This window comes from Protopterus annectens, chromosome 1.part1 (assembly GCF_019279795.1).
Source record: "Protopterus annectens isolate FY-2018-M chromosome 1.part1, PAN1.0, whole genome shotgun sequence".
Lineage (NCBI taxonomy): Eukaryota > Metazoa > Chordata > Ceratodontiformes > Protopteridae > Protopterus > Protopterus annectens.
The window spans coordinates 520,546,025-520,569,584 of NC_056726.1; the positions used below are offsets into that span (position 1 = coordinate 520,546,025).

At 41.6% G+C, this 23,560-nt stretch overlaps 1 protein-coding gene across 1 annotated transcript in view; it reads right to left on the reverse strand.

The window, feature by feature from the left end:
* The window catches only part of MAP3K5 (mitogen-activated protein kinase kinase kinase 5), a 2,923,819-nt gene that overhangs the window by 171,136 nt on the left and 2,729,123 nt on the right, over positions 1–23,560 (reverse strand). The window contains exon 24 of the mRNA XM_044087116.1: positions 18,733–18,918. Within this exon, the coding sequence (XP_043943051.1) occupies positions 18,733–18,918 (186 nt within the window). The remainder of the gene's footprint in view (positions 1–18,732; positions 18,919–23,560) is intronic.

The following is a 23,560-nucleotide window of genomic DNA, read 5'->3' on the forward strand; positions in this document are numbered from 1 at the left end:
TCACCAATTTATTCCTTCTATGAAATAAATGATACTCTCTAGTAATGACTGCATTGAGGTGTGTACATATTTTCTTACCTGTTAAATCCAATGATGTGCTTTGCAGCGCTATCAGCTGCTCAGTGCTCAGGCTTCTGACTCATCTGTCCCATTCCTCTCTCTTTAGACCCTATCTCATTTCTCTACTTTGTTGCAGGCTTGCAAAGTAAACTCGGCCCAGAGCAGCCCTCAGCCAAATTCCGATAGGCTGGCAGGCTGCTCATGAAGCCGATGTCACTGTGCATGCCTCTGTGTGATGATGTCAGTTTGAAAAAAAAAAAAAGCCGGGGAAAAAAAATTAAAAGAAAAAGCTGGGAAATTCAGAAATTAAGAGGTGCCACTTGGGAATCGTGGCACCCTATTATTTGGACCTCAACCTCGCTTGAATTATTTTTTCTTTGTAGTCTGTTTTGTGAGCCATGTTATGTTATGTGTTGTGAAATGAGAAAACTGTTAGAAACATAATCATTATACTATAAGATCACAGAGTATTTAAATGCATTTTTAAGCTTTTAGAGATACTTGGAGGGTATTCAAAGTCTTACATCTGGACTTTATCATTCCCTGTACTTATTGTCATTGTATTAGTATGTTTCTCAGAATTATTGTTTTAGGAAGACTGATGTATACAGCATTATTTTATCATATCTGATTTAAAGGAACTGTGGCATTAGGTCCTGTACTTTGATACCAGTACTGAGGCATCTGTAGATGTGCTGTGTAAACCTACTTCACAAAACATCTAACAATATCACAGAATATAGAACAGGTGACTGCATTTGAGAAAAGCCATACAGAAACACTATGATCTATCATTCAGTGAAGCATAACATATTTCAGAACATACAAGCAATATATGAAATAGTATAAATGCAATAAGTAATGCAGAAACCTGGGGAAACCAGTTAGTATAAAGAGAAAAAGGCTGCACTGTGATAACTCCTATAGTAAGATATTTGGTAACCTCTGGTAACACTATCAGCTCATCAGCAGACCACATTAATTCTGGTTTAATGAGTTCACCATTTTAATTTATCAGTTAAACACTGTAACCCAATCATATGTTTCTGTCTCCAGAACAGCACACTGTTATTAATAAAACTGAAGCCATTAATGTGTATTGAGTTTTGCAAAATTTGCCCAGCACTCCTCACATAGAGGAATAAGGATCTGTCTGTGACTCTGGCAAACTGAGTTTGATTAGTGACTTGAGCACCTGCTGGAGCTGGCCAGGTGGAATTAGCCTTGCCTCTTCTGGAGGGAGAGAGATGGGAGTATGCAGGAAATACAACAGTTAACAAGCCCTGGAGGTGATATCAGTGCTGTAACAAGGACAGCTGTTATAGAGGTAGGTAAGCAAGAGGGACACACCTCTCCTCAATCCTCGAAACTGGTAAAAAACAATAGATTCAGAACGGTTGAGAGGTCTGCTTACGAATCAGCACGATTCCAGTTAAAATTGAAACTTTTTTGTATAGAACACACAAAGCAGACAACATTGATACGGCTCAACCAAGTTTTTTTTTTTTTGAGTGTGTAAAACACGCGGCCATACGACGCAAAGGGTAATAGTATATCACATGCTCATACGATACCAATGTAGGCTAGAAATATTCCCGAGCACCCAACTAGCTTGCGCGCTCTGCTGCATGGATAATAATAATTGAATCGTGAATTCTGAAAAGGGCCCATCTCCACAATTTAAAAAATATGGATATGGGCTCTTTTTGAAATTCATGATTCAATTGTTATATGAATTAAATGTATACATTTTCAGTGGTCGAGAAATTTCAAAAAGAGGTTTTAAATATTTTTATCTTTTGACCGCTCACACCGGGCCCCCCTTATCCCGGGGCCCTCAGGCTATGGCCCTGTCAGCCCTCCTCTTGTGGGAGCCATGCTTGGTATACACTGTTTCTTTATCATTTGATAATCATGTAGAATTATTCTTGTTTTCCTGTCCAACTGATCCAATACCTTTTTGGGCCAATCACGCCAAAACTGTAAGTTAGGACAAGTAAAATAAATTTCTAGCCTGCACGTTGTTCCTAAATGTCAGGACTGTTTTCAGTATCAATTTTAGCCTTTTAAAATATTCCTTATGGAGTTTTGTTCACATTTGTTTTAAAAGTTTTTAAAAATTTTCTTTTAAAAGTGATAATGCTCATGGAACCCAATGGCGGCGGTAAGAACATCTTACAACTTATTTTTAAAGTGTTGTAAGAAATGTCTGCACTGTACTAGTGTTTATTAAACATTGTCTGCTTACTGCATTATACATATAAAAAGCTGAGCTACACAGAAGTCACAAGTAAAGCCAGGTGTAATGCTAGTAGTAGTTAGTAGTTTTTGCTGATTTCTGTAGAAGGGTAGCAACGTAACGTAGTCATTATACACACAAACAAAGCAAGATATTTGCTGAAATTGATCTGTGTAAGTCCTACTCAAGAAAAACACGTAGATTGTAATACAGTGTTATACAATTAGTAACTGGCTGTGATAAGCGTGTTCTAGCTATAAGCGCTGAAATAACAGAAGCAAGTTTATATTCGCTGTTTTAAATGCAAGGTCTGTTTATGTAATATCTGAAAAAGGGTGCTTGTAAGATATTTGAAATACTTGTAGGGATTTGAGGAGACTAATTGCAATTTGAATTATTTAAATTGTTTAAATACTTGTAGTGATTTGTGGAACATGCAGTTCAGTAATTGAAATGCTGAGCTCTATTTCTGTAATACCTGTAAAAGGGTGCATGCTTCATATTTGTACCATTAGTCGTGACTTAAGAAACATGCATTATAGTAACTTGTTTATAACCTGTACCACACATTGTTAAGCATATTTTATCTAAACGTCTACTGGTTAAAAGGCTGATTGATTTCTGTGCAGACTGCTTAAATACTGCTTTGTTTGTTTAAGTTATGAACAGTTGAAGAGGTTGTTGCATAGTCCTAATCTACATCTATATTTTCCTTCTCCTTCCTAGGAACTGTACACTATTTACTTTCACCCAAACTCAGCCTGCCCCCTATGAAAGGCTCGCAAAGTTAGGAGACTGCTGCTTAGAATATCCTGAAACCACTAGCAGTCTTAAAAACTTGTTTGAATAAATACAGTTTCTATTTCAATTATCCTTCCTAGATAAAGAACTTTACTACTGTTGTATTTCCGCTCGGGAACCCGCAGCACTGGAATAAAATAATAGGCCTCCCTAAGAATTCCTGCAGTCACAGTTGTAAAATAATAGGGAAAAAAAAGTTATTGCAAGGAAACTTATTTTTTTACTCTTACCCTTCTCAACCTGTATGCCTGTTCTTCTCTGAACAGCACTTACAGATGGTATCTGCACTATCGCGGTCGGGCTGGGCCCTGCTCTGTTCACCTCGCTCCGCTCCCCTACCCTGCCCCCAATCCCCACCTGCCCCCACAATACCTACATTTATTCTAACCCCATGTCATCTGAATACTCCCTGCACCAATCAACTACCTCAAAATAACCACACCCCCTAACTCCCTACCAAACAGGTAGTAACAGCAGAAAGTAGACACACCCCCACACATACCCCTATACCTAGACCAGAACATTGCCTTTACCTAAACGCCACTCCCACCCTAAAATGCAAATCTTACTATCACTTCTCTTGCTAACTCTCTCTACCTTAGCCCACATTACACCATTCATACCAACATACCACTTTCTATCATATAACACATGCTACCACACATACAAAAGCCCACATAAACTTCCTCATCTGTTCCACATTAATGATAGCTCTCTACTACACATAAATATGACCTAACTACCAGGACCTTACATTAGAAAAACTCCATGCAGATCCTTCACAGATATATCACACACAATTAAACACATACTGATTATAAGCAAAATGCTTCTCATCTCATGAGAGACACACCCAAACTCAGGACCATGTAATAACATACTTTCAAACAAACTAAAATCTGACCTACTGATCATTAATATTAACACCAGAAGCATCTCTAACAAACTCCCTGACCTACATGCATTCATAACTCACTACTCCCCCGACATACTAACTATAACAGTGACCTGGCTAAAACCTAGCACCCAAAACAAAGAAATTCTCCCTCCAGGATACAATATCCTAAGGCTAGACAGAACAGATAGGAAGGGACGTGGAGTTGCTATTCTTTTTAAAAATACACTCAACCTCTAATCTCTACAAACCCCTCTACCCAAATTTCAAAATGCCGGAACCTTAGGGTCAGTTCTAGCTATAAAAAAAACACACACAAAAAAAAATCAACATTCTCTGTAGTTATATCCCTCCAGGAAACAACTCCCCCATAATCGAAGAAATCCTTCACTGGGTTAGAGATAATCTTCCACAAGAAACTATCCTACTAGGTGACCTAAATACCGACTGGCTAGCCTGTAACTCTAACAATCCCACCAACCATATCAACCTGCTTGGATTTGCTCAGGTTATTCAAGAATCCACCAGAATAGATAAATCCCCAAAACAATCCATTATTGATTGGACACTAGTGAACTGCCCCAAACAAAACTACCAGACAGGATGCCTACCAGATGGGCTTAGTGATCACCACCCTACATTCCTTCTAAGGAAACATACCAGCATACCCAAGCTTATAGTCTATAGACAAATCAGGAATGACCGCAAATTAAACCCACAGGATCTAAACACTATATTAAAACAGAGCAACTGGGAACCACTACAAACACTTGGATTAGACCAGGCAGTGGACTACTTTAACAATACATTTACCAATGTCCTTAATTCAGTCGCTCTGATCAGGAAAATTAGAGCTAAGGCAAACTATGTACCATGGCTAAGTAGGGACACAAAAGCCTTACTGAAGTCTAGAGACAAGGCCTGGAAGCAATGGAAAAAGGACAACTCCAACCAAGCCAAACAAAACTACCAACAACTTAGGAATTTGGCCAAAAAACAAACTAAACTTGATAAACAAAACTACTTCCTAGGTCTCCAAAACAAACATTCAAAAGATCCCCAAAACTTTTAGCAAGCTATCAACTTCCCTATTAAAATCTGGCAAAACAACCACCTCTGCCCCTAACTCCCCCAATAATAATAATAAAGACATAGCTTCCCAACTTAATTATCACTTTACAAACTCCATCCAGACACTGTCCGCCCAACTATCCAAAAATAACTCTTCATTTACCTCTACCAAAAGTCCAGAAAACATGCCCTCCTTTACTCTCACCAGTTCCTACCTCTAAAATTAAAAAAAACTCCTAAAGTTGAAACCTACCCCTCTTGCAGCTGACAATATACCCGCTAACTTCCTAAAAATAGCAGCTGAATCCTTATCATACCCGGTTTCAATCCTTATCAACCGATCTATTCAGGAAGCCTATGTCCCTCAACTGTGGAAAGTTTCATATATTATACCCCTCCATAAAGGTGGCAATTCCTATGACTTCTCAAAACTACCATCCAGTAGCCGTTCTACCTCCCTTATCTAACCTTCTTGAGAATTGTACTCACTCTCAAGTTATGCAATTCCTGAACACACAATCTTCTCTCCACCACTCAACATGGCTTCCATCCACACCACAGCACAACTACTGCTTTTCTTTCTTTTACTAATCCAGGTTAATCACAGAAATAAAAATAATTATGTATCTGCTATTTTTTTAGCTCTCTCCAAAGATTTCTGCATGGTCTCACACCCAAAACTATTAGATGCTCTAACCTCCCTTTCCTTTGCCCCCTTCTGCTATCTCCTGGTTCAAATACTATCTTTCAACAGACAGCGATCTCCTCTACTTCCAACTACCATAGGTGTACCACATGGCTCAGTCTTGGGCCCACTTCTTTTTTCTGTCTTCACAAACAACCTACATACCTCCACCCAGCAGGCCACACTTGTACAGTATGCAAATGACTCAATGCTTATCTGCTCAGCCCCATCTCTTACCACCCAACAGCAGCTAACCCAAGAATCCTTTAGCTCTGTTGAAGGTTGGTTCACTGACATCCAACTTATTCTAAACCCCAACAAGACTAAATTATTCCTGTTTACCCCGAAAAAATCTAAAGCTACTTCTCTAATTTTCTCTATCACCTCTAAAAATGGTACTGTCATCTCTACTACTGCCCATACTAAACTCCTCAGGGTAGAAATAGACAAAAATCTTTTCTCTGATGTCCATATTGCTCAAACCATCCAAAAGATACACAAAAAATGGGAACTCTTTATAGACACAAGAACTTTCTCATAGACAAGGCACAAAACATCTTAGCCCAAACTCACCTACTGTCTACCCTTATGTATGCAGCACCAATCCTGACCCAGATTAGAAAAACTGATCTTGACAAACTTGGGTCATGTTGTAATATAATTGCCAAGTTTGCTAACAACTCCACCTTCAGAACCCATCACTGTCAGGCACTTAGGGATATTCAATGGCTAGAACTTCAACTACTCACCTGCCATCAGCTAATCATCGGCTTTAACATCCTGAGATACCCTGACAAAACTCCGGCACTAAAACAACTACTTTTGCTCTAATCTACTAGTCATCCACTCCGTTCTACCAATAAATCTCTCCTCTGTACCACTAGTGCTACTAATAGTGCAGGGAAAGCTCTATTTTCTCATACCATAGCTAAAACCTGGAACAACCTCCCCTCTTCTGTAACTTCTGCCTCTACTATCATGCAGTTCAAAAAGTTACTTAAATCACATCTCAGGAAAACCTGGATATGTCCATGTATAACAATGATCACTTCATTTCTTATTCCACTTTGCCGCCTTCCTAGTCTACCTACTCTAGACTTATAGACTTGTATCTATTTCATGTTTTATTAGGATAGTTTTAACTCACCACTGTTATGTTTTTGTGCTATTATTATCGGTCTATTTTTTGTTAGTATTGTATCTAATTGTGTAGTTTTTCTCCCCGGGCCTCCACTGTAAATGGACCTCATCCAGTTGAACTATCCCAGTTAAATGTAAAATAAAAAATAAAATTTGTTCATGTTTTATTGTCGATTCCTCATCAATTTCCAAATACTTATATACTCCCTCCTGCTCAAGTTATTTCACATCACATTCCTGTCTCAGACTGATATTTTCTTTGTGCTGCAGCTTTCCTGCTTTAAATGTTACTTATGCACATTTATCAAGACCAAATGGCATTCTTATATCATCTGAGAAAGCTTTGACCACTCCCAATTGTACTTTCAGCTCCTCATCTGATGCGCTATAAAGTTTTATACAAAAAGAAGATGAGAAGGCTTTGGTGTTATCTGGGAGAAAAATTGTAACCATGACCAAATCTATTAAGTAGACAGCTTAATGAGTTATGGGCAAGAAAAGGGAGCAACAGTGAAAGAGTTACCCTGGAATATGCTCCTTTGAATTTTTATCCCTAGGATAATAATTTATCCTGTATCATGACTTAGCTGCAAAGTGATTTACCACTGTTTCATGGTCACTGTAATGTAAATGATCAATGTATGGTGTTATACATCTGTAAGCACTCTTTTATCCACTAATGTGGGATGCTGTCAAATGCATTTTTGTAATCTATCCATGCCATACTTAGATTCTTCCCCCTTTCTACAATTCTCCATTATGACTTTATTTAACATCAAATGATCCTTTGTTCCATATTGCTTTCTTTTGTTACTCTTGTTTTCTATTGCCATGATTGAGTTTTCTTCTAAATGACTATAAACTCTGTTGGCATCAGTTCTAATGTACGGTTTTATACATTGTTGGAAGGCAAGTTACTGGTCTATAGTTTTTACGATATCTTGCAGGTTCACTCTTAGGAAGAAAATTGTTTTTCCTGTTAACCAGACTGGTGTCTGTTCAGGGTATGCATATAAATACTTCTTACTTATGGCTAAATCTTTACGTAAAGATGTTAATTTTTTGCAACAAGTCGGGTACTGCATCTGGGGCTGGGGTTTTCCAATTAGGAACCTTTCTTAATTTTGTTTCAATTTCTCTGGCAGTTCCTATTTTATATCCTGTACATTTAAACCTATTACTGTTTATTTTACTTCTATCCACTCAGCATTTTTATTATGTTCAACAGAGTCTTCATAGCTATTTCTCTTAAATGTGTCTATTTCTTCTTTTTTTGGTGGTGTTTCTATCCCTTTTGCATTTTTCATAATTCTCTATAAAGCTTTTTTGCATCATCAACGAGGTGCTTATTTTTAACTTTTTGTTTATATTTATCTGCATATATACTAAGTTCTTCTGCCTGTGCTGATATCTTTAGTTTATTATTTGCAATAGTGCACGAAAGATCCTGGTCTATTCTAATACTTTGCAATGTGCATATCACGTTTATCTTTCTAAGTGTTTTTGTTGATTTGTTGTTTCTTCTATACTTTTCTAACAGCGACTCTTTTTATCTTAATCACTTTATAGTTTTCTTTATTTGATACTACCATGATGTCATTTTATTTCTTCTCTTCCTTTCCCTTACTGCCCTGTGTATTTGTGGTAAGACTTCATCTGTTATTAATGTAGCTGCACAGTAATGTATCCTTTTTACCTTTGTTACTTCACATGAATTTCTGTCAATAGTCTTGATTATGGTTCTCATTTGTTTTATCAGACCTCTAACATTTTGGGTCTTATTGACATTCTGTAATTTATTTATTTCATTAATCTTACTATGTGTATCCATCTGTATTAAATTAAGCAACTCTTCCCTTAGATCATTTTCTTCTAAACTAAGGGCACATTCTTTACTCTCCATTTCCTGCGGCCATTCTGCAGAAAGTTCCAGAACACCTTCTTGTGACATATTCTCTTCAGCTGCACTGTGTGTCATCTATTGATCTTTCATATGGGAACTGATTGGCCTATCACTCCACAACACTGACTGCATTAGAGATGCCACCATTTCCTGTTTCTTCTCTTGTTGTGCAACTCCAACTGAACTTTTGTACTGGTTTCCTACTGAAGGCTTCAGGGTATCTTCATATAGCAACTAATCAGATGCTTTACATTCCACCTGTTTACCCTTAATTTGGGGTCCCACTGTTCTATTATGCTGTGTTGGACTTTCTGCACTAAATACTTCACTTTGTAAGTAATCCATAACAAGAAGTTATGTACTCACCATAACGTTCGATGTATGTAGTCCATCTTGCCTCACATTCTTACCCGTGGGTTCGGAGCCGAATATCAGCTCCGACTCGGCCGATTTTACTAGCTCAAAGTCTTTCATTGGCTGGGCTAAGCAGGTATCCCATGGTGCACTGCTCCATATCCCCAGATCTAGTTTGCTGCGAAACTCATTTGTACTCCATGCACACATCACCTCCAGGTAAAGAATAAGCTAAACAAGGGAACTCTGTAGATGACAACCTAATCTCCAAATCCTCCAGGAAGGGGGAAGGTGGGAGGGTAAGTAAGAATGTGAGGTGAGATGGACTACATACATCGAACGTTATGGTGAGTACATAACTTCTTGATGTTATGTAGTCCTATCTCACCTACATTCTTACCCGTGGGACAGCGTCCCTAGCACCTACATCCTGGGTGGCTCATAGGAAAATACTCCTGAGGACTGTGGAGCCAAAGGAAGACCTGCCCCTGGAGACCACGTCCAATTTGTAATGAGAAACAAATGTGTGAGGAGAAGCCCAAGTAGCTGCAGCACATATATCATCCATTGACTATCTGGCTAGATAAGCTGTGGATGTGGAAACAGCCCGAGTAGAGTGAGCCTTGACTGGAAATGGCAGATCTTTACCTCCTGCTTGATAGATGAAAGAGATACAGTTAGATATCCATCTAGACAGTGTGACCCTGGATACCGGGGAACCCATTCGGTTTTCCGAAAAGGAAACAAAAAGTTGGTCAGACTTCCGGATATCTTTTGTTCGGTGTAGATAGAAGCGTAATTGTCTATGTACATCCAACTGGTGAAATTTAAATTCTGCCTTGTTAGAAAAGTGGGGGAAGAAAACAGGCAGCTCAATGGACTGATTTAGGTTGGACACAGAAACCACTTTAGGAAGGAACGAGGGGTTTGGTCTGACAGAGACCCTGTCTTTATTGAAGATTAAATATGGAGGTTTGATAGAGAGGGCTTGAATTTCTGAAACTCGCCTTACTGAAGTGATTGCTGTTAAGAAGACTGTTTTCCAGGTCAAGAATTTCAATTCGCAGGTAGCTGTGGGCTCAAAGGGTGGCCAAGTAAGGGCTTGTAGAACAAAATTGAGATCCCAGGGCATGATAGGTTTGGACACCGGGGGACAGAGCAATAGGGTACCTTTCAAGAACGCCTTGCACAGTCTATACGCCATGAGACTAGGCTCATTCGCTACGTGGAAATTAGAGATCGCCGCCAGTTGAACTTTTATGGTGGCTGATGAGTAACCCTGATGGAAAAGCATAGACAAAAACTCCAGAACTGAAGCTATTGGAGCTGTGTAAGGATCAATGCCTATGGTATGTGCCCAGATAGAAAACCTTTTCCATTTACTAGAATAAATTTTCCTAGTGGATGGTTTGAGAGAGGACGATAATATATGAACCACTTCCGGTGAGAAATTATGAAATCTGACTAACGATGGAAGTGGAGTAGTAGCCAGGCTGTCAACCGGAGGGTCATTAGGGAGGGGTGAAACTGTCCCATGTGTGTCAGTAAATCTGGTTGAGGGTCCAGAGTCCAAGGAGTATCCACAACGAACTGCTGAAGAAAGGGCAACCAAACTTGGCGAGACCAGTGTGGAGCAATCAGAATGATTTTGCTTCCCAAGGATTGCGCTTTCTGAATCAACTAATCACCTCTGACAGCAGGGGAAACGGAGGAAAAGCATAAAGCAGACCGGAGGGCCAATCGCGAACCAGAGCATCCCTGGGTGACTACCCTGTGTGGGGATCAGCGGGACGTAGTTGCTGCATTTCGCATTGAGGGGGCTGGCAAAAAGGTCGCAGCAAGGCTGACCCCATCTGCTGAAGATTCGGTCAGCAACCAGGCGATTCAGGGACCACTCGTAAGGCATCAGGATAGCTCTGCTTAGCCTGTCCACAATCACGCTGGACTTGCCCGGAATGTGCATTGCCACCAGAAACCATTGGGAAGTTACTGCCCAATGCCACACTCGCATGGCCTCTCTGCACAGAGGGTAAGACTTGGTTCCCCCTTGCTTGTTTAGATACCACACTACTGACATGTTGTCTGAGTGTATCGCAATCGTCCCTAGAGGAAGAACACTCTGAAGTGCCTGCAACGCAAGTAGCACTGCTCTCATCTCCAGGACGTTTATATGCAGATGTATCTCGTGTTCTTGCCACGTGCCTTGGACTGTCCTGCCAAGATAATGGCCCCCCATCCCATCTGGGATGCGTCCATGGTCACCGTGGCAACCGGGATGGGTGGAACGAAGGGCTTTCCCCCATCCAAATTGTTGGTGCACAGCCACCAACTGAGGTCCTGCTTGCATCTGTCCAGGAGTAAGATGGGATGAGACAGTGGAAGTCTTTGGAGAGACCATTGAACAAAGAGGAGCCATTGGAGAATTCTCATGTGTAATCTCGCTAGAGGGACCAACATGATTGTTGTTGCCATGGTCCCTAGGAGCTGGAGAACCCATCTTGCCTTCGCTTGTCTCAGGGGCAACAGCATGTGTATCTGTTGTTGTAATACTCTGATCCTTTCCTGCAGTAAAAATGCTCGCATTCGAATGGTGTCTAATTCTGCTCCTATAAAGGTGACATGCTATGAGGGCAATAAGGCAGATTTTTCCCCATTTATTGTTATACCCAACTGGTGACATAGATTGGTGGTAGCGTCCCTGGTTTGAACTAATTGATGCCTGGTGGGAGCAGTAAGGAGCCAGTCATCCAGATACGGAAAAACCTGGAATCCCTGATGTCTCAAGTGAGCCGTCACCACTGCCATACACTTGGTGAACACCCTGGGGGCTGTGGTGAGACCAAAGGGCAGGGCTCATAACTGGAAATGACTGGCTCCCAGCCGGAAGCGTAGGTGACTCCTGGATGCTCTGTCCATTTTCACATGGTAGTAAGCATCCTTGAGGTTGATGGAGCACATCCATTCCTCCTCTCTCAACAATGGGAGAATTGATTGTAGTGTGACCATACCGAACTTGGACTTGTGTACGTAGTTGTTCACTTGGCTGAGATCTAGTATGGGTCTCAGGGTCCCCTGTTCTTTTCGGCACCTAAAAGAATCTTGAGTAAGTCCCTAATCCGATTTGGTCTGAGGGGACACGCTAGATGCCTCCTTTTTCTAGCAGCTGTGAGACCTCTGAGGCTGCTTGATCCCTTTGACTGGGTGGTACGTCTGGGATTTTTCTGACTGGCAGGGATTCTGATGAGAATGGAATGAGATAACCTCCGGAAATTATCCGTAATACCCATCAGTCCTGGGTAATGCTTTCTCAGGCTTCCGGATATAAAGAAATTCGACCCCCGACTGGCTCCGGATAAGCGCAGTCGGCCACACCCTCAGGAACGAGAGTATGGAGAGCCACAAAAGGAATCTCAGTCTCCCGAATTGCAGGGCCCCCTCTGCCTCTGGGGTGACGTCTCCCTGAATAACCCCCCCCTCCCCTGCCTCTGGAGGGGGGTTCACCTTGTGCGGCAGGAAAAAACCTCTGATCTCTTGAACCACATCTTCCCCCCTGCTGGGCCTTGGGATAAGGCCTAGAAGGAAGGGAAAAACGGACCCCTACGGCAGACAGGGTCTTTCCCTCTTGCTCACACCTGGTAAGGGTGTCTTTCACTTTGGTCCCAAACAAGGAGGAACCATCAAAGGGGGCTTCAGTGAAGGAAGACTTGAAGGCCTCCGCAAAGGGACACAGGCGCAGCCAGGCTTGTCTTCTAAGGGTGACCCCTGAGCTTGCTGCCCTACTCGCTCCCTTGGCTGCATACGAAATGAGCCGCATGGATAAGTTAACAATGGAGTTGAGGGTAGAGACCTGGGCGTTAACAGTCTGAGCCACCGCCTCAGGAACATTACCTGCAAGAGTATCTCCTAACTCATTGAGGAGATCTCTCTGGAGCCGAGTGAAGTGAGACAGGTAATTCAGCGACTGTAATGTAAAGGTTGCTGACGAGAGGGTACCGATCCATGGTCCTAGACTCCTTGTTAGGAGGATGGACGGATGAAGAAGACTCTGCTACTTCTTTCTGGGTGGCTGCTGCCACCACCATGGCATCTACAGGGACTCCTTTAGACAGAAACCCTTTGCCCTGGGGATGGAAAAAACTTGTTGGGACGCCTGGGCACAGGTTCCACAGAATCAGGGTTCTCCCACACTCTTTGACAAATCAGGCCAAGGAGTTCGTCGAAGGGTGGAGGCACCCAGGAGGCGGAGGGAATATTGACTCCTCCTCGGAAGGGGCTTTGTTAGGCCAGTCACCTCTTTGTTTCAGGATATCGGAGAAGGAAACATCATCAGAGGATGACTTGGGGGACCCCTCCAATTCCTCGAGGTCAGTATCAGAGGTGAGGGACTCATCTTGGGAGTCTATGTGCTTCCTCTTGCACGCTTTCTTTCTGGGTGGTTCCTCAGGCACAAACTCTGAGGGACCCTCAGAAATTTGGGGACAACTCGTGGGGGTATCCCTAGGCCCTGGTGGTCTGCTGTCCATGGATGGGTGTTGATCAGAAGCTCTCACCGGAGTGGTGGGGGACAGAGTGACCGACCCCGCCTGATGTAGCTGACGATCTGGCCAGCGCGGTCTGCATAGCCTCGAAGGCCAGCCCCCCCGAATCCGAGGAGCGACCAGTCTCCAAGACCATGACGGGGGGTCGGAGTTCCCCGAGCCGATGCACTGAGAGGGAGACTCGGAACCGAAATAAGCCCCGAGATGTCCCCCTCGGGACCGACCGAAGAATCCCGAGTCCCGAACCCAGAGGATGGAGCCGACAGGGTCGGAGCCGATGCCAGTACCGATGGAGCCGAATGGGGCATCGGAGCCGGCCTCAAAACATCACGCGGCACGAAACACTCCGGCTCCGAAGACAGAGATGCGCTTGGAGGAGGAATGATCGAAGATGGGGTCGGGACTGGCTCCGGAGCCAACTGGGCCAGAGCCGAAAACAATTTTGCCAAAACCGGTGACTGGAAGAGCCTCTGATCCACCACACCCACATCCAAAAGGGTCCTGGAGGATTTGGAGGACAGGGATGGCGAATGTGATCTCCTCTCAGGAGAAGCTGGTCCGAGACTGGGCGATCAGCTCCTAGGAGGTTCCAATACAACTGGAGCTGACGCTGGTTCCGTCAATACCGAGCCTTCCTGCGGCCCCAAGGACAGTGGAGCCGAGGAGGTCGATGCAGTTTAAGACATTTTCTCCGGGGTCTCCGATGAAGCTGATGGAGCCGGAGATCTCTTTTTTGACTTGCCAGATTTAGACTTACCACTGGAAGACGAATCCATAGCCTCTTCAAAAGAGGGTTTTAATAGTCCCTTTAAGATTAACTTACTCTTTCTCTCTTGGAGAACTCTAGGGCTAAATGCATGACAAAAACTGCAGGATTCCTGCAGATGGATGGCTCCTAAGCAGCAGACACAAATGGAATGCCCATTGGTAATGGATATTTTGTATCCACATTTTGAACACTTTTTAAAACCCGAAGGTTTGTGCTCCTTGGTATCCTTGGACATCTTAACTACTGCGCCCACAACGCAAAACCAAGTCTGAAACAATATACAGGCATTCACTCTATAAAAGCGGGAATGACGCTAAGAGTAACCAACACTAAAACAGAGATCAAACACACACCAAAAAAAAACTAGCACACACTCTGACCAAGGGATTGAAAACTACAAAGAAAGGTAGCCGAAACCTCTAATTTAAACGGTTTGGACCGAACTCACACAGAAGGCAACAGAGGAAAACTAGGCCCTCTAACTGAAATGGGCCTAGCCTGAGGGAACAGTCAGTGGGATACCACACAACAATCACACAATCACAATTCTTGACCGAGACAAACTTAGACAAATTTAGACAATTAGCTATGAAAATAGCTTTTGATAGAAATCAAAACTTTTCTTAAGCCAAGAAAAAAGAGGGTACTTAGCCACAGCCAAGCGAGACCACGTCCGAGCTACACGAGCGGCAAATGAGATCTGGGGATATGGAGCAGTGCACCATGGGATACCTGCTTAGCCCAGCCAATGAAAGACTTCGAGCTACTAAAATCGGCCGAGTCGGAGCAGATATTCGGCTCTGAACCCACGGGTAAAAATGTAGGCGAGATAGGACTACATAACATCTTCAGTTTCTATTTCTTTAACTTCTCCATTACTAATTCTCTTTACTACTTTGCCCCCTTTGTTTTCTTATTTTTTTGTATTGTGAAAATTATCATATCCGTATGCCTTTGCCTGCATTTCTCTTTGAATATCTTTAGTGCTGCTTTTTTTCAATTAGCTTTTCTTCCTCCTTTGCACAAATATGCACATCATATCTTTCTCTATTTCCCATGTCCTTATTTCTTTAGATATTTCCCACTCCTCCTGTTTCTCCTTACTTGGGGGACTCACTGTTCCATCATGCTATGACATAACCTGTGTTGGACTTTCTGCACTAAATCCTTCACTTCACAGGTATTGCAAAACTTTTTTTTTTAATTCTACCTTACTAATCTTCTTTTCCATATTACCCATTTGTTATCTTATTTTTTGTATTGTGAAATTTTCCATACCTGGGTGCCTTTGCCTGTATTTCTCTTCAAATATCTCCGGACCTGCTTTTTGTGTTGATTAATTTGGTTTTCTCCTTTGCATAAATATTACACCATATTAGATCTCTCTGTCCTTCCCAAGTCCACGTTTCTTTTTTTATACCTTTCAAAAATCTCTAGGTTTTGTTTATATTTTTACACCCTTGTCAGTTGCTTCTTTTTCAAAATGGCCCAAGGTTTCTTGGTCTATACAATGTTGTTCATGAATCTATTGTATTAAATGAACATAAATTTACATTTGAAACTTCTGACAGTTTTCTTATGCAAGTACTTTTCTTTCCTCTAATTTCTCTCAATCTTTTTGAATATCTTCTATCTGGAAATTCTGAGCTTCTTGCATAACAGTAACAATACATAATTTCTTTTTTATTCCCACTAGTCTACTCTATCATCTTTATGGCTCTTTTTTGTCCCCTTAGTTTTTATGTTTTTTGTGGGCAACTACTTCCTTCTACAACAGGAGGGCCATCTTCCTCCCTGAGTCTGGCATAACCCTGTTGTAGGAATAGAAAATAATTGCACTGGACCTGTTGTAAGAATGCTTCTGTGTCTTGAGGATTCTACACTGTCATTTTTCCCATTACTGGCACCAGTGTGCCAACCATTATTGGGCACTTTTTTTATCCTGGAACTTGTGCACCCAGTTGTCTTTTTGTTTTTTAACCTACTTCGGTCCATGATAGAGGATATGCAAAACACAGTCTACATATCAGTGTCTTCTATGTGGGATTTTATAGGTTCATAGGATGATACTAGGTTACTGGCCTGGAGGCCCTTATAAGCCTAGGCAAGAATTTCACCCATGTTCCCACAAAGTCAGCACCTGTTTCCCCTGTCCAGCAGGGACACAGGTGGGAGCCCAGGGGTGTATTTTCTGTTTCCCATCCAGTCATCCAAGTTCCTCTTAAAGAGAGCCAGTGAGGTACTCTGCTTGGCATGGAGAGAGAGTCTATTCCACAGACAGGGGAGTCTTTGGCACACAAAGCTATCCTGTCAACAAGGTCACCTTGTGTGCGGGATGCTCAAGTGGAGTTTGACTTAGTGATATGCAGCAACTCCATCAAGGCTAGGTCTGAGATGGCCTTGTATGCCAGACACAGGTCACCCCTGAGCAGTCTGTATGAGACTGAGTAGAGGGACAGGGCTTTTAGCCTATCTGTATAGGGAAGGTATTTGAGACCCTGTTGTGGTCTCTCCAGCTGCTGCATGTGCTTGGCAAGGTACATGCCAAAGGGGGCATTGTACTTGATAATGGGTCTGATACTGGAGGAGTACAGGGATGTTATATGACCTTCTTGTTCCTGGATGAAATACCCTTAGTTATGAGGTGGGGCATATAGAAACCCTTCTGTACAATGGAGGCAACGTGGTGGTCAAAAGTCAGACTGCTATCAACCTGGGTGCCCAAGACCCTCATGACTGATATACATGCGTAGTACATTGGGTAAAGCCCTCTTGGAGGATGTTCACATTACTAGGGGAATTTAAGACAGTGCTCAGTTTGCAGTCATCTGCAAACTTGGTCAACCACAGACCCCTGGTTTTGGCTTGCACCTCAGAAAAGTATATCCCAAACATTAGAGGCCCTGAGACTGATCCTTGGGGTACACCATTTGTTACAGGTCTATTACTAGAGGTGGCTTCCCCTATTTTGACTGAGTGGGTTCCATCAGTGAGCCAATTAGCTACCCGTATGGTAACATATGGGTTGAGGGCTAGCTGAGAAAGTTTATCTATTATGCCAGAGTGTGGAATAGTATTGAAGGCTTTGGCTAGGTCAAGGTAGGTGGGTCTTCCCCTCATCCATGCCTTTTGGTGACTGTTTCGAAGTAGTCGACCAAGCTTAGCAAGTTTTGTAAAAACAAAGTCTACCTCATGAAGGTATTCACCAACAATTGAGGATGAATTCAATTCGAGCAATACTACTCTTCTTTGCTTGCTCTTTTGATCATCTCTGCATCTGGACCTAGTATTCCATCTATCAATGGTCAGTGTAAACAATCCAAAATTGCCTTATTTTATAATTCGTGTTCTACGAGCATATTAATTATAAAATGCTAACACATTTGACATGCACACTGTGGTATTAAAGTGATTTTTAACAATTTACATCAAAGATTAATAGATTTCATTTTAACTCATCAAACACTACCTTTGCTACACACAGAGGTATTTAATGAGTTCTAATATCTTTTTAAATTTCAGTTGCTAAATAAAAGTCACACTGCTTTCGCCTGCAGTGGCAATCTTCAACCTGTAGAATTTCTGAACAACAGGGTATTGTACCAGAATAAGAGACAATTACTTGCTGGCTAGATGATTTCATGACAAAACTTTCTAACTGTGCAAACATGCAAATAAAAAAAAAGGGAACATTAAATAAAAATAATATTACAGTAGATCCAAGGATTTATATTTTGCATGTGACATAAATAAGACATGCTAGAGAGACTGATATGTGTCTTAGAGGATTCCCATGCTCTAGAAGAGGCTCCCATCAATGTGAAACAGAGTCTAACCATAACCCTGTTTTAGTGTAACTTTATCCAATTGATGGGAAATCGGAAATTCATCCCAGGTGTGGCCCCTATATCTCTGATAGACACAGACAGTAACACCTAAGCTAATATACTTCCCCATAACCTCTAGAAAACTCCTAACATACCCACTCCTAATAAATGCTCAGAATACAGACAGACACAACTGGGTTGGATTGCACGGCTAGACCTATAAAGGTCCTGGTAGCATTTAGCCTAGTATATGCGTATACATTCCATACATTTCCAAAGGACATTATTCAAAAGGTTGTTAAAAAATAAGCCTTCTAGGTATTTTTATGCACAGATTCAGTATTATACTCGTCTAACTGGATGCATCAGCAAAAGCATTCACAGTTCATGGTACATGCCTTAACTTCGTAGTTCTTAGAAAGGACAACAATGAATATCTGCAGTACTTACAGCATCCTGGAAACCAAACAGCACCACCTGCACCTGGCTGATAGCATGGCTGTCAAAGTCCAGCTCCAGTTTTAGCTTTGACAGAGTGCTAGCAATAATTTTGCGATCTGGTGTCCGAACAAACTCTCTGAGACTTGCAACAAGGGTTTTAATATGTTCCCACTTCAATTTGACTTCTTCTGTTCCCTGTTGAATTAGAGTAGAGTCATGAATAAGCAAACAACTATACTGTAACTATATGTGCTACAACAGCTGTTCCATAACAGATGCTGATATATTTACAAGGAACAGAACAATGCTAGCAGAACTGTTACATGGAATTTAATCAATAACACGATAACAGTGAAACACGTATTTACGTCAGTTTGATTTAAGACAAGTCCTCAATAAGCAAAATAAAGGTGACTTACTTATTTTTCTTTTCTTTTCTGCGGGAGGTGGCAAACCCACTCTGTGGGCACGCACACATACAATATACAACTAACTCAAACAGTGCTGCACCTCTGAGAAATCGGGATACTCAGACTGTAATGAATTCATTTGATGAAGTTGCTTTTTATGCTAAATGTAATATTTGAAAACTTGGCCATGACAGAGCAGTAAGTACATCTTGATACTGTGAAGTACACTGAGCGAAAAGACAAAAAGACAGAGAATCTACTTCATATGAGTAAAGATAACAGAAGCCACAATCTACAAGGCCCCAGCAGAACAACAAAGGGGTGGCTGTGTCCTTAAAGAAGACTGAAGGAGAGTACAAAGTACATCCATTCTGAAACCAGAGCTGGGTAAACATCAGAATAAAAGCTAGGGCCTGACTTTAGTCCAACAATCATCTGAGGGCATACAGCTTCAGCATGCAGAAAGGATTGACTGGACTTCTTCCAATGAACTTCTCTTAAAAATAAATAAAAATAAAGAGAGGAAAATGCTTGGCATGGAATCTTGCAATATATAAATCAAGATGCAACTGCAAGCAGAAAAGAAAGCCATGCTGAAGGGATAGGTGAGGGCAATAAAGCTGCTTAAAATTAAAGCATTAACAAGCAACAAAAAGCATAGGAAAGATTCATGACTATAGGAAAACACTAGAAAAAGAAGCTGATTAAGAAATGCACTGTACTAGAAAACAGACACTGATGTATGGATAACAACCCAGAATAAGGAACATATATAATTAGCGCTGGCAAACTGTATGAAAAGGAGTAAAAATTCTATAGAAACAAGACATGGTTTTCAGCAGGAACAGCTAGCGTAGGGGAAGATGGAAAGGTGAGGGCCATCTGGAAAATGAACATAAATGTATTTAAAACAGAGCAAACAATGAAGTTTTCGAGGAAATGAAAGGCACAAATGAGAGCAGACTTCATTCACATATAGTTAGTTAAGCTTCTGCCATCAGTTACTAGCCGCAGTACAATTACCCTGAAAAGAGTTACTAGCCACAGTACAAGTAACCTGAAATGAATGCAGCCTTGATGGATGATCTAGGGGGTGTTTTGATCATATAACTTTTGTAGGTCATGTGGGCAACCTTGGAGCAGAGTAACTCCTAGGATGCATAGTAGCATCCTCACCCAAGTCTGATAAGCCATCCTCACTGAATTATAAGCCGCACCTACTCGAACAATATAACACTATATATTACTTCAGACACTCCCAAATTTATTTGTAAAATAAATGTATAATAAGAAATGTTTCAATACAGAGTGATTTAGAATATTGAAAAACACATGAAAAATGCATTTATTAACTTGCACTGATTGTAACTGCATTTAACTAACACATATTTAATCCCCTTGCTGACCAAATAAAACTATTTCTCTAATTTCTTTTCTTCTAAAATGTGATAATGTGAATGAAATGAATATATGATAAAGATAGCAGCCTCATATTAGCATAGCCCCATTAGTTACCATAATTTACATCAGAGGTATGTGTTGTACTGTTACATTATTTATAGGAGAACCAATGCCCCTTAATTCCCTGCAGGCTGCAATACTAGTGAAATAGTACTATAACTTGTGTGGAAGCGTGCTGTTAATAACAGTAGCACATTAACAAAAGTGTTCCACTGTCACTGGTAAATGTATTGCTGTATTTTCACAGCATTTAATATATTGCTTCTGTTACATCATGTATGGGGAACTGCCATCTGCACAAGTTGCATAAGTAGTGAAAATGAGTACTTTAACTTGTGGTAGTGAGGAGTTTGGGGTCAGCTGACCCCATTCACATGTTGCCAGCAGTAGTTCCTTAGCAATGCTGTTCATCTGTTAGCAGCATATTGCTCAGGGTTTTTATGTGTAGGAAGTGTGTAATTGGCTGGAGTCAACATGATGCAGATATCAGCCACAACAACTTGCTCATGCCAACACTTACTACAAAAGTAGCCTGTCTTGCAAGGAGGAGCACTTGCTTTATTCTTTGTCACAATACCCTTCTGGCCACAGGCAGATCCTGCCCTACACCTAGGACAGTCCCCAGTCTCCATCGCTGCAGCAGCCTCTTAAAGACACATTTCTTACTCTGTTTCTGTGACATTTTGTATACTACTGCTGGTACAGCATGTAAGAAGGGCTACCACTCACCCTTAACCCTTTTGCTTGTAGTACAATAAACTGATTTTTGCAACTGATAAATTCTACTTGTGGGAGTTGAGGAGAGGTAGACCCCATCATTTGCAGATAACAGCAGCAGTAGGTTAACAAAGCAGTGCAAAATCCTCTTTATTGCTATTGCATTTTATTGTATTCTTGTTTTGTATTTTATATTTTTATTGTCATAATACAATAATGTCAGTAGTGTAGCAAAGCAAAACCAAAATGTATAATACAACTCATTTCTCAGCCATTAATACTGGTACTTTTGGCTATGAAGTCTCTACCCAAAGATGTGCAGAAAAACATTAGGGTCACTGGCTGTCATCTAGTATCTGTCTAAAGCAGTGCAAAAAAATATTAAGGGTTACTGTCATTCATCAAGACTCCACCCAACATTGTGCAGAAAAAACATCAACACCATATTCATGGGTGACTTTAATTACCCCACTATTAACTGGGAATACTATACGACACCAAACATACATGCAAAGAGATTCCTAAATTTTGTAAACACAAACTCCCTTGTCCAGATATAGTCAATACACCAACCAGGGGTGCAACCATACTGGATCTGGTCCTCACTAATATGGGAGACTGCTGCACATCCCCTACTGTAGTGCCTTCCCTGGTAAGGTCAGACCACAAAATGGTCTCCTTTGAAGTAAAAATAAAACCTGGACCCCCAGCTAAATCTGGAATATTCAGGAACTATTCTAAGGCTAAACCTCCTGCTATTAAGTGAGAACCTGGCAAAATTTTAAGCCCCCATAAACCCTCAGAGCACTTATGCCTATGCAAAACTGTTCACAAAACCCTGTACAAGCATGTTAATAGCTGCATAGAGTTATCTGTACCCACCAGGAAGAAGTACAGAACTAACTCAGAAAACAAGCCACCCTGGTGGAATCACAAAATCAATCATCTATATAACAGGAGAAAGAAAATCATGGCAAAAATTAGGAGGTGCAGGATAAAAGCACTCTCATCAAACTAAACAATTCAGAGGACAAATAAAGTCTGTCAAAGCCAAATTTGAGGTAAGTTTGGCATCCCAGGCCAAGGGCAATCATAAAGCATTCTTTAGCTATGTCCGCAACCTCAAAAGCAATACACAATTGTGTGCAGAGCTCATTGTAAATGGAGCCACCTATACTGAGCCAGAAGATATAGCAAACCTCCTGGCTGATAAATTCAGCTCCAACTTTACTCTTCTCTCCCCCCTCAACCTTCCCTCTGGAAATATCATCAAATACAACTCCCCCTTACTATCACTAGGGAACAGGTCCTTAATGCTCTAAGACCAAGAACACTGCATCAATGGGCCCAGACAATATATCAGGATGCCTTCTAAACAGCATGAAACATGACCTATCAGGGCCTCTGGAATTACTATTTAACTGTAGCCTCCAAACAGGCTTCATGCCTCATGAATGGATAAAGGCAACAGTCATCCCTTTGCACAAAGGTGGGCCATCTACAGACCCATAAGTCTCACTAGTCTTCTATGTAAAGCCATGGAAAGAATTATCCTGGAGATGATCAATAAAGATATAGTAAATCTCCAGACACTGGACCCAACCCAGTTTGGATTCGTCAAGGGCAGATCATGCCTACTCAACCTGGTGAACTTCTTTGAGAAGGTCACCAAAGCAATGGATGAGGGCAAAATTGTTCACATTGCCTACCTTGACCTGGCCAAGGCATTTGACACAATACCCCACTCAGGCATTGTTGACAAACTCAGGAGGTTAGGTAGAAACCCATATGTCACCCGGTAGATAGCCAACTGGCTCACAGACAAGACCCAGGAAGTTAGAATTGGGGAGTCCTTTTCTACAAAGAGGCCGGTCACAAGTGGAGTCCCTCAGGGATCAGTCCTTGGACTGCTCCTTTTTGGCACTTACTTCTCAGAAGTCAAGGCCAATGTCAGTGGTCTCTGGCTGACTAAATTTTCAGATGATTGCAAATTAGGAGCTGTCACTGAATCTCACACTGACACAAATGTTCTACAGGAGGGGCTGACACAGACAAACAACTGGTGTTAGAGGCATGGACTAAAACTAAATGCCAAGAAATGAATAATAGTATCTTTTGGGCAGTCATCCATCCCTGGTACCTATCATATTGACAACACATCCCTTAGAGTTGACCCAGAAGTCAGGGACTTAGGGGCACATATAGATAGTAATTTAGCCTTTGATCATCATGTGTCTACAGTGGTGAGG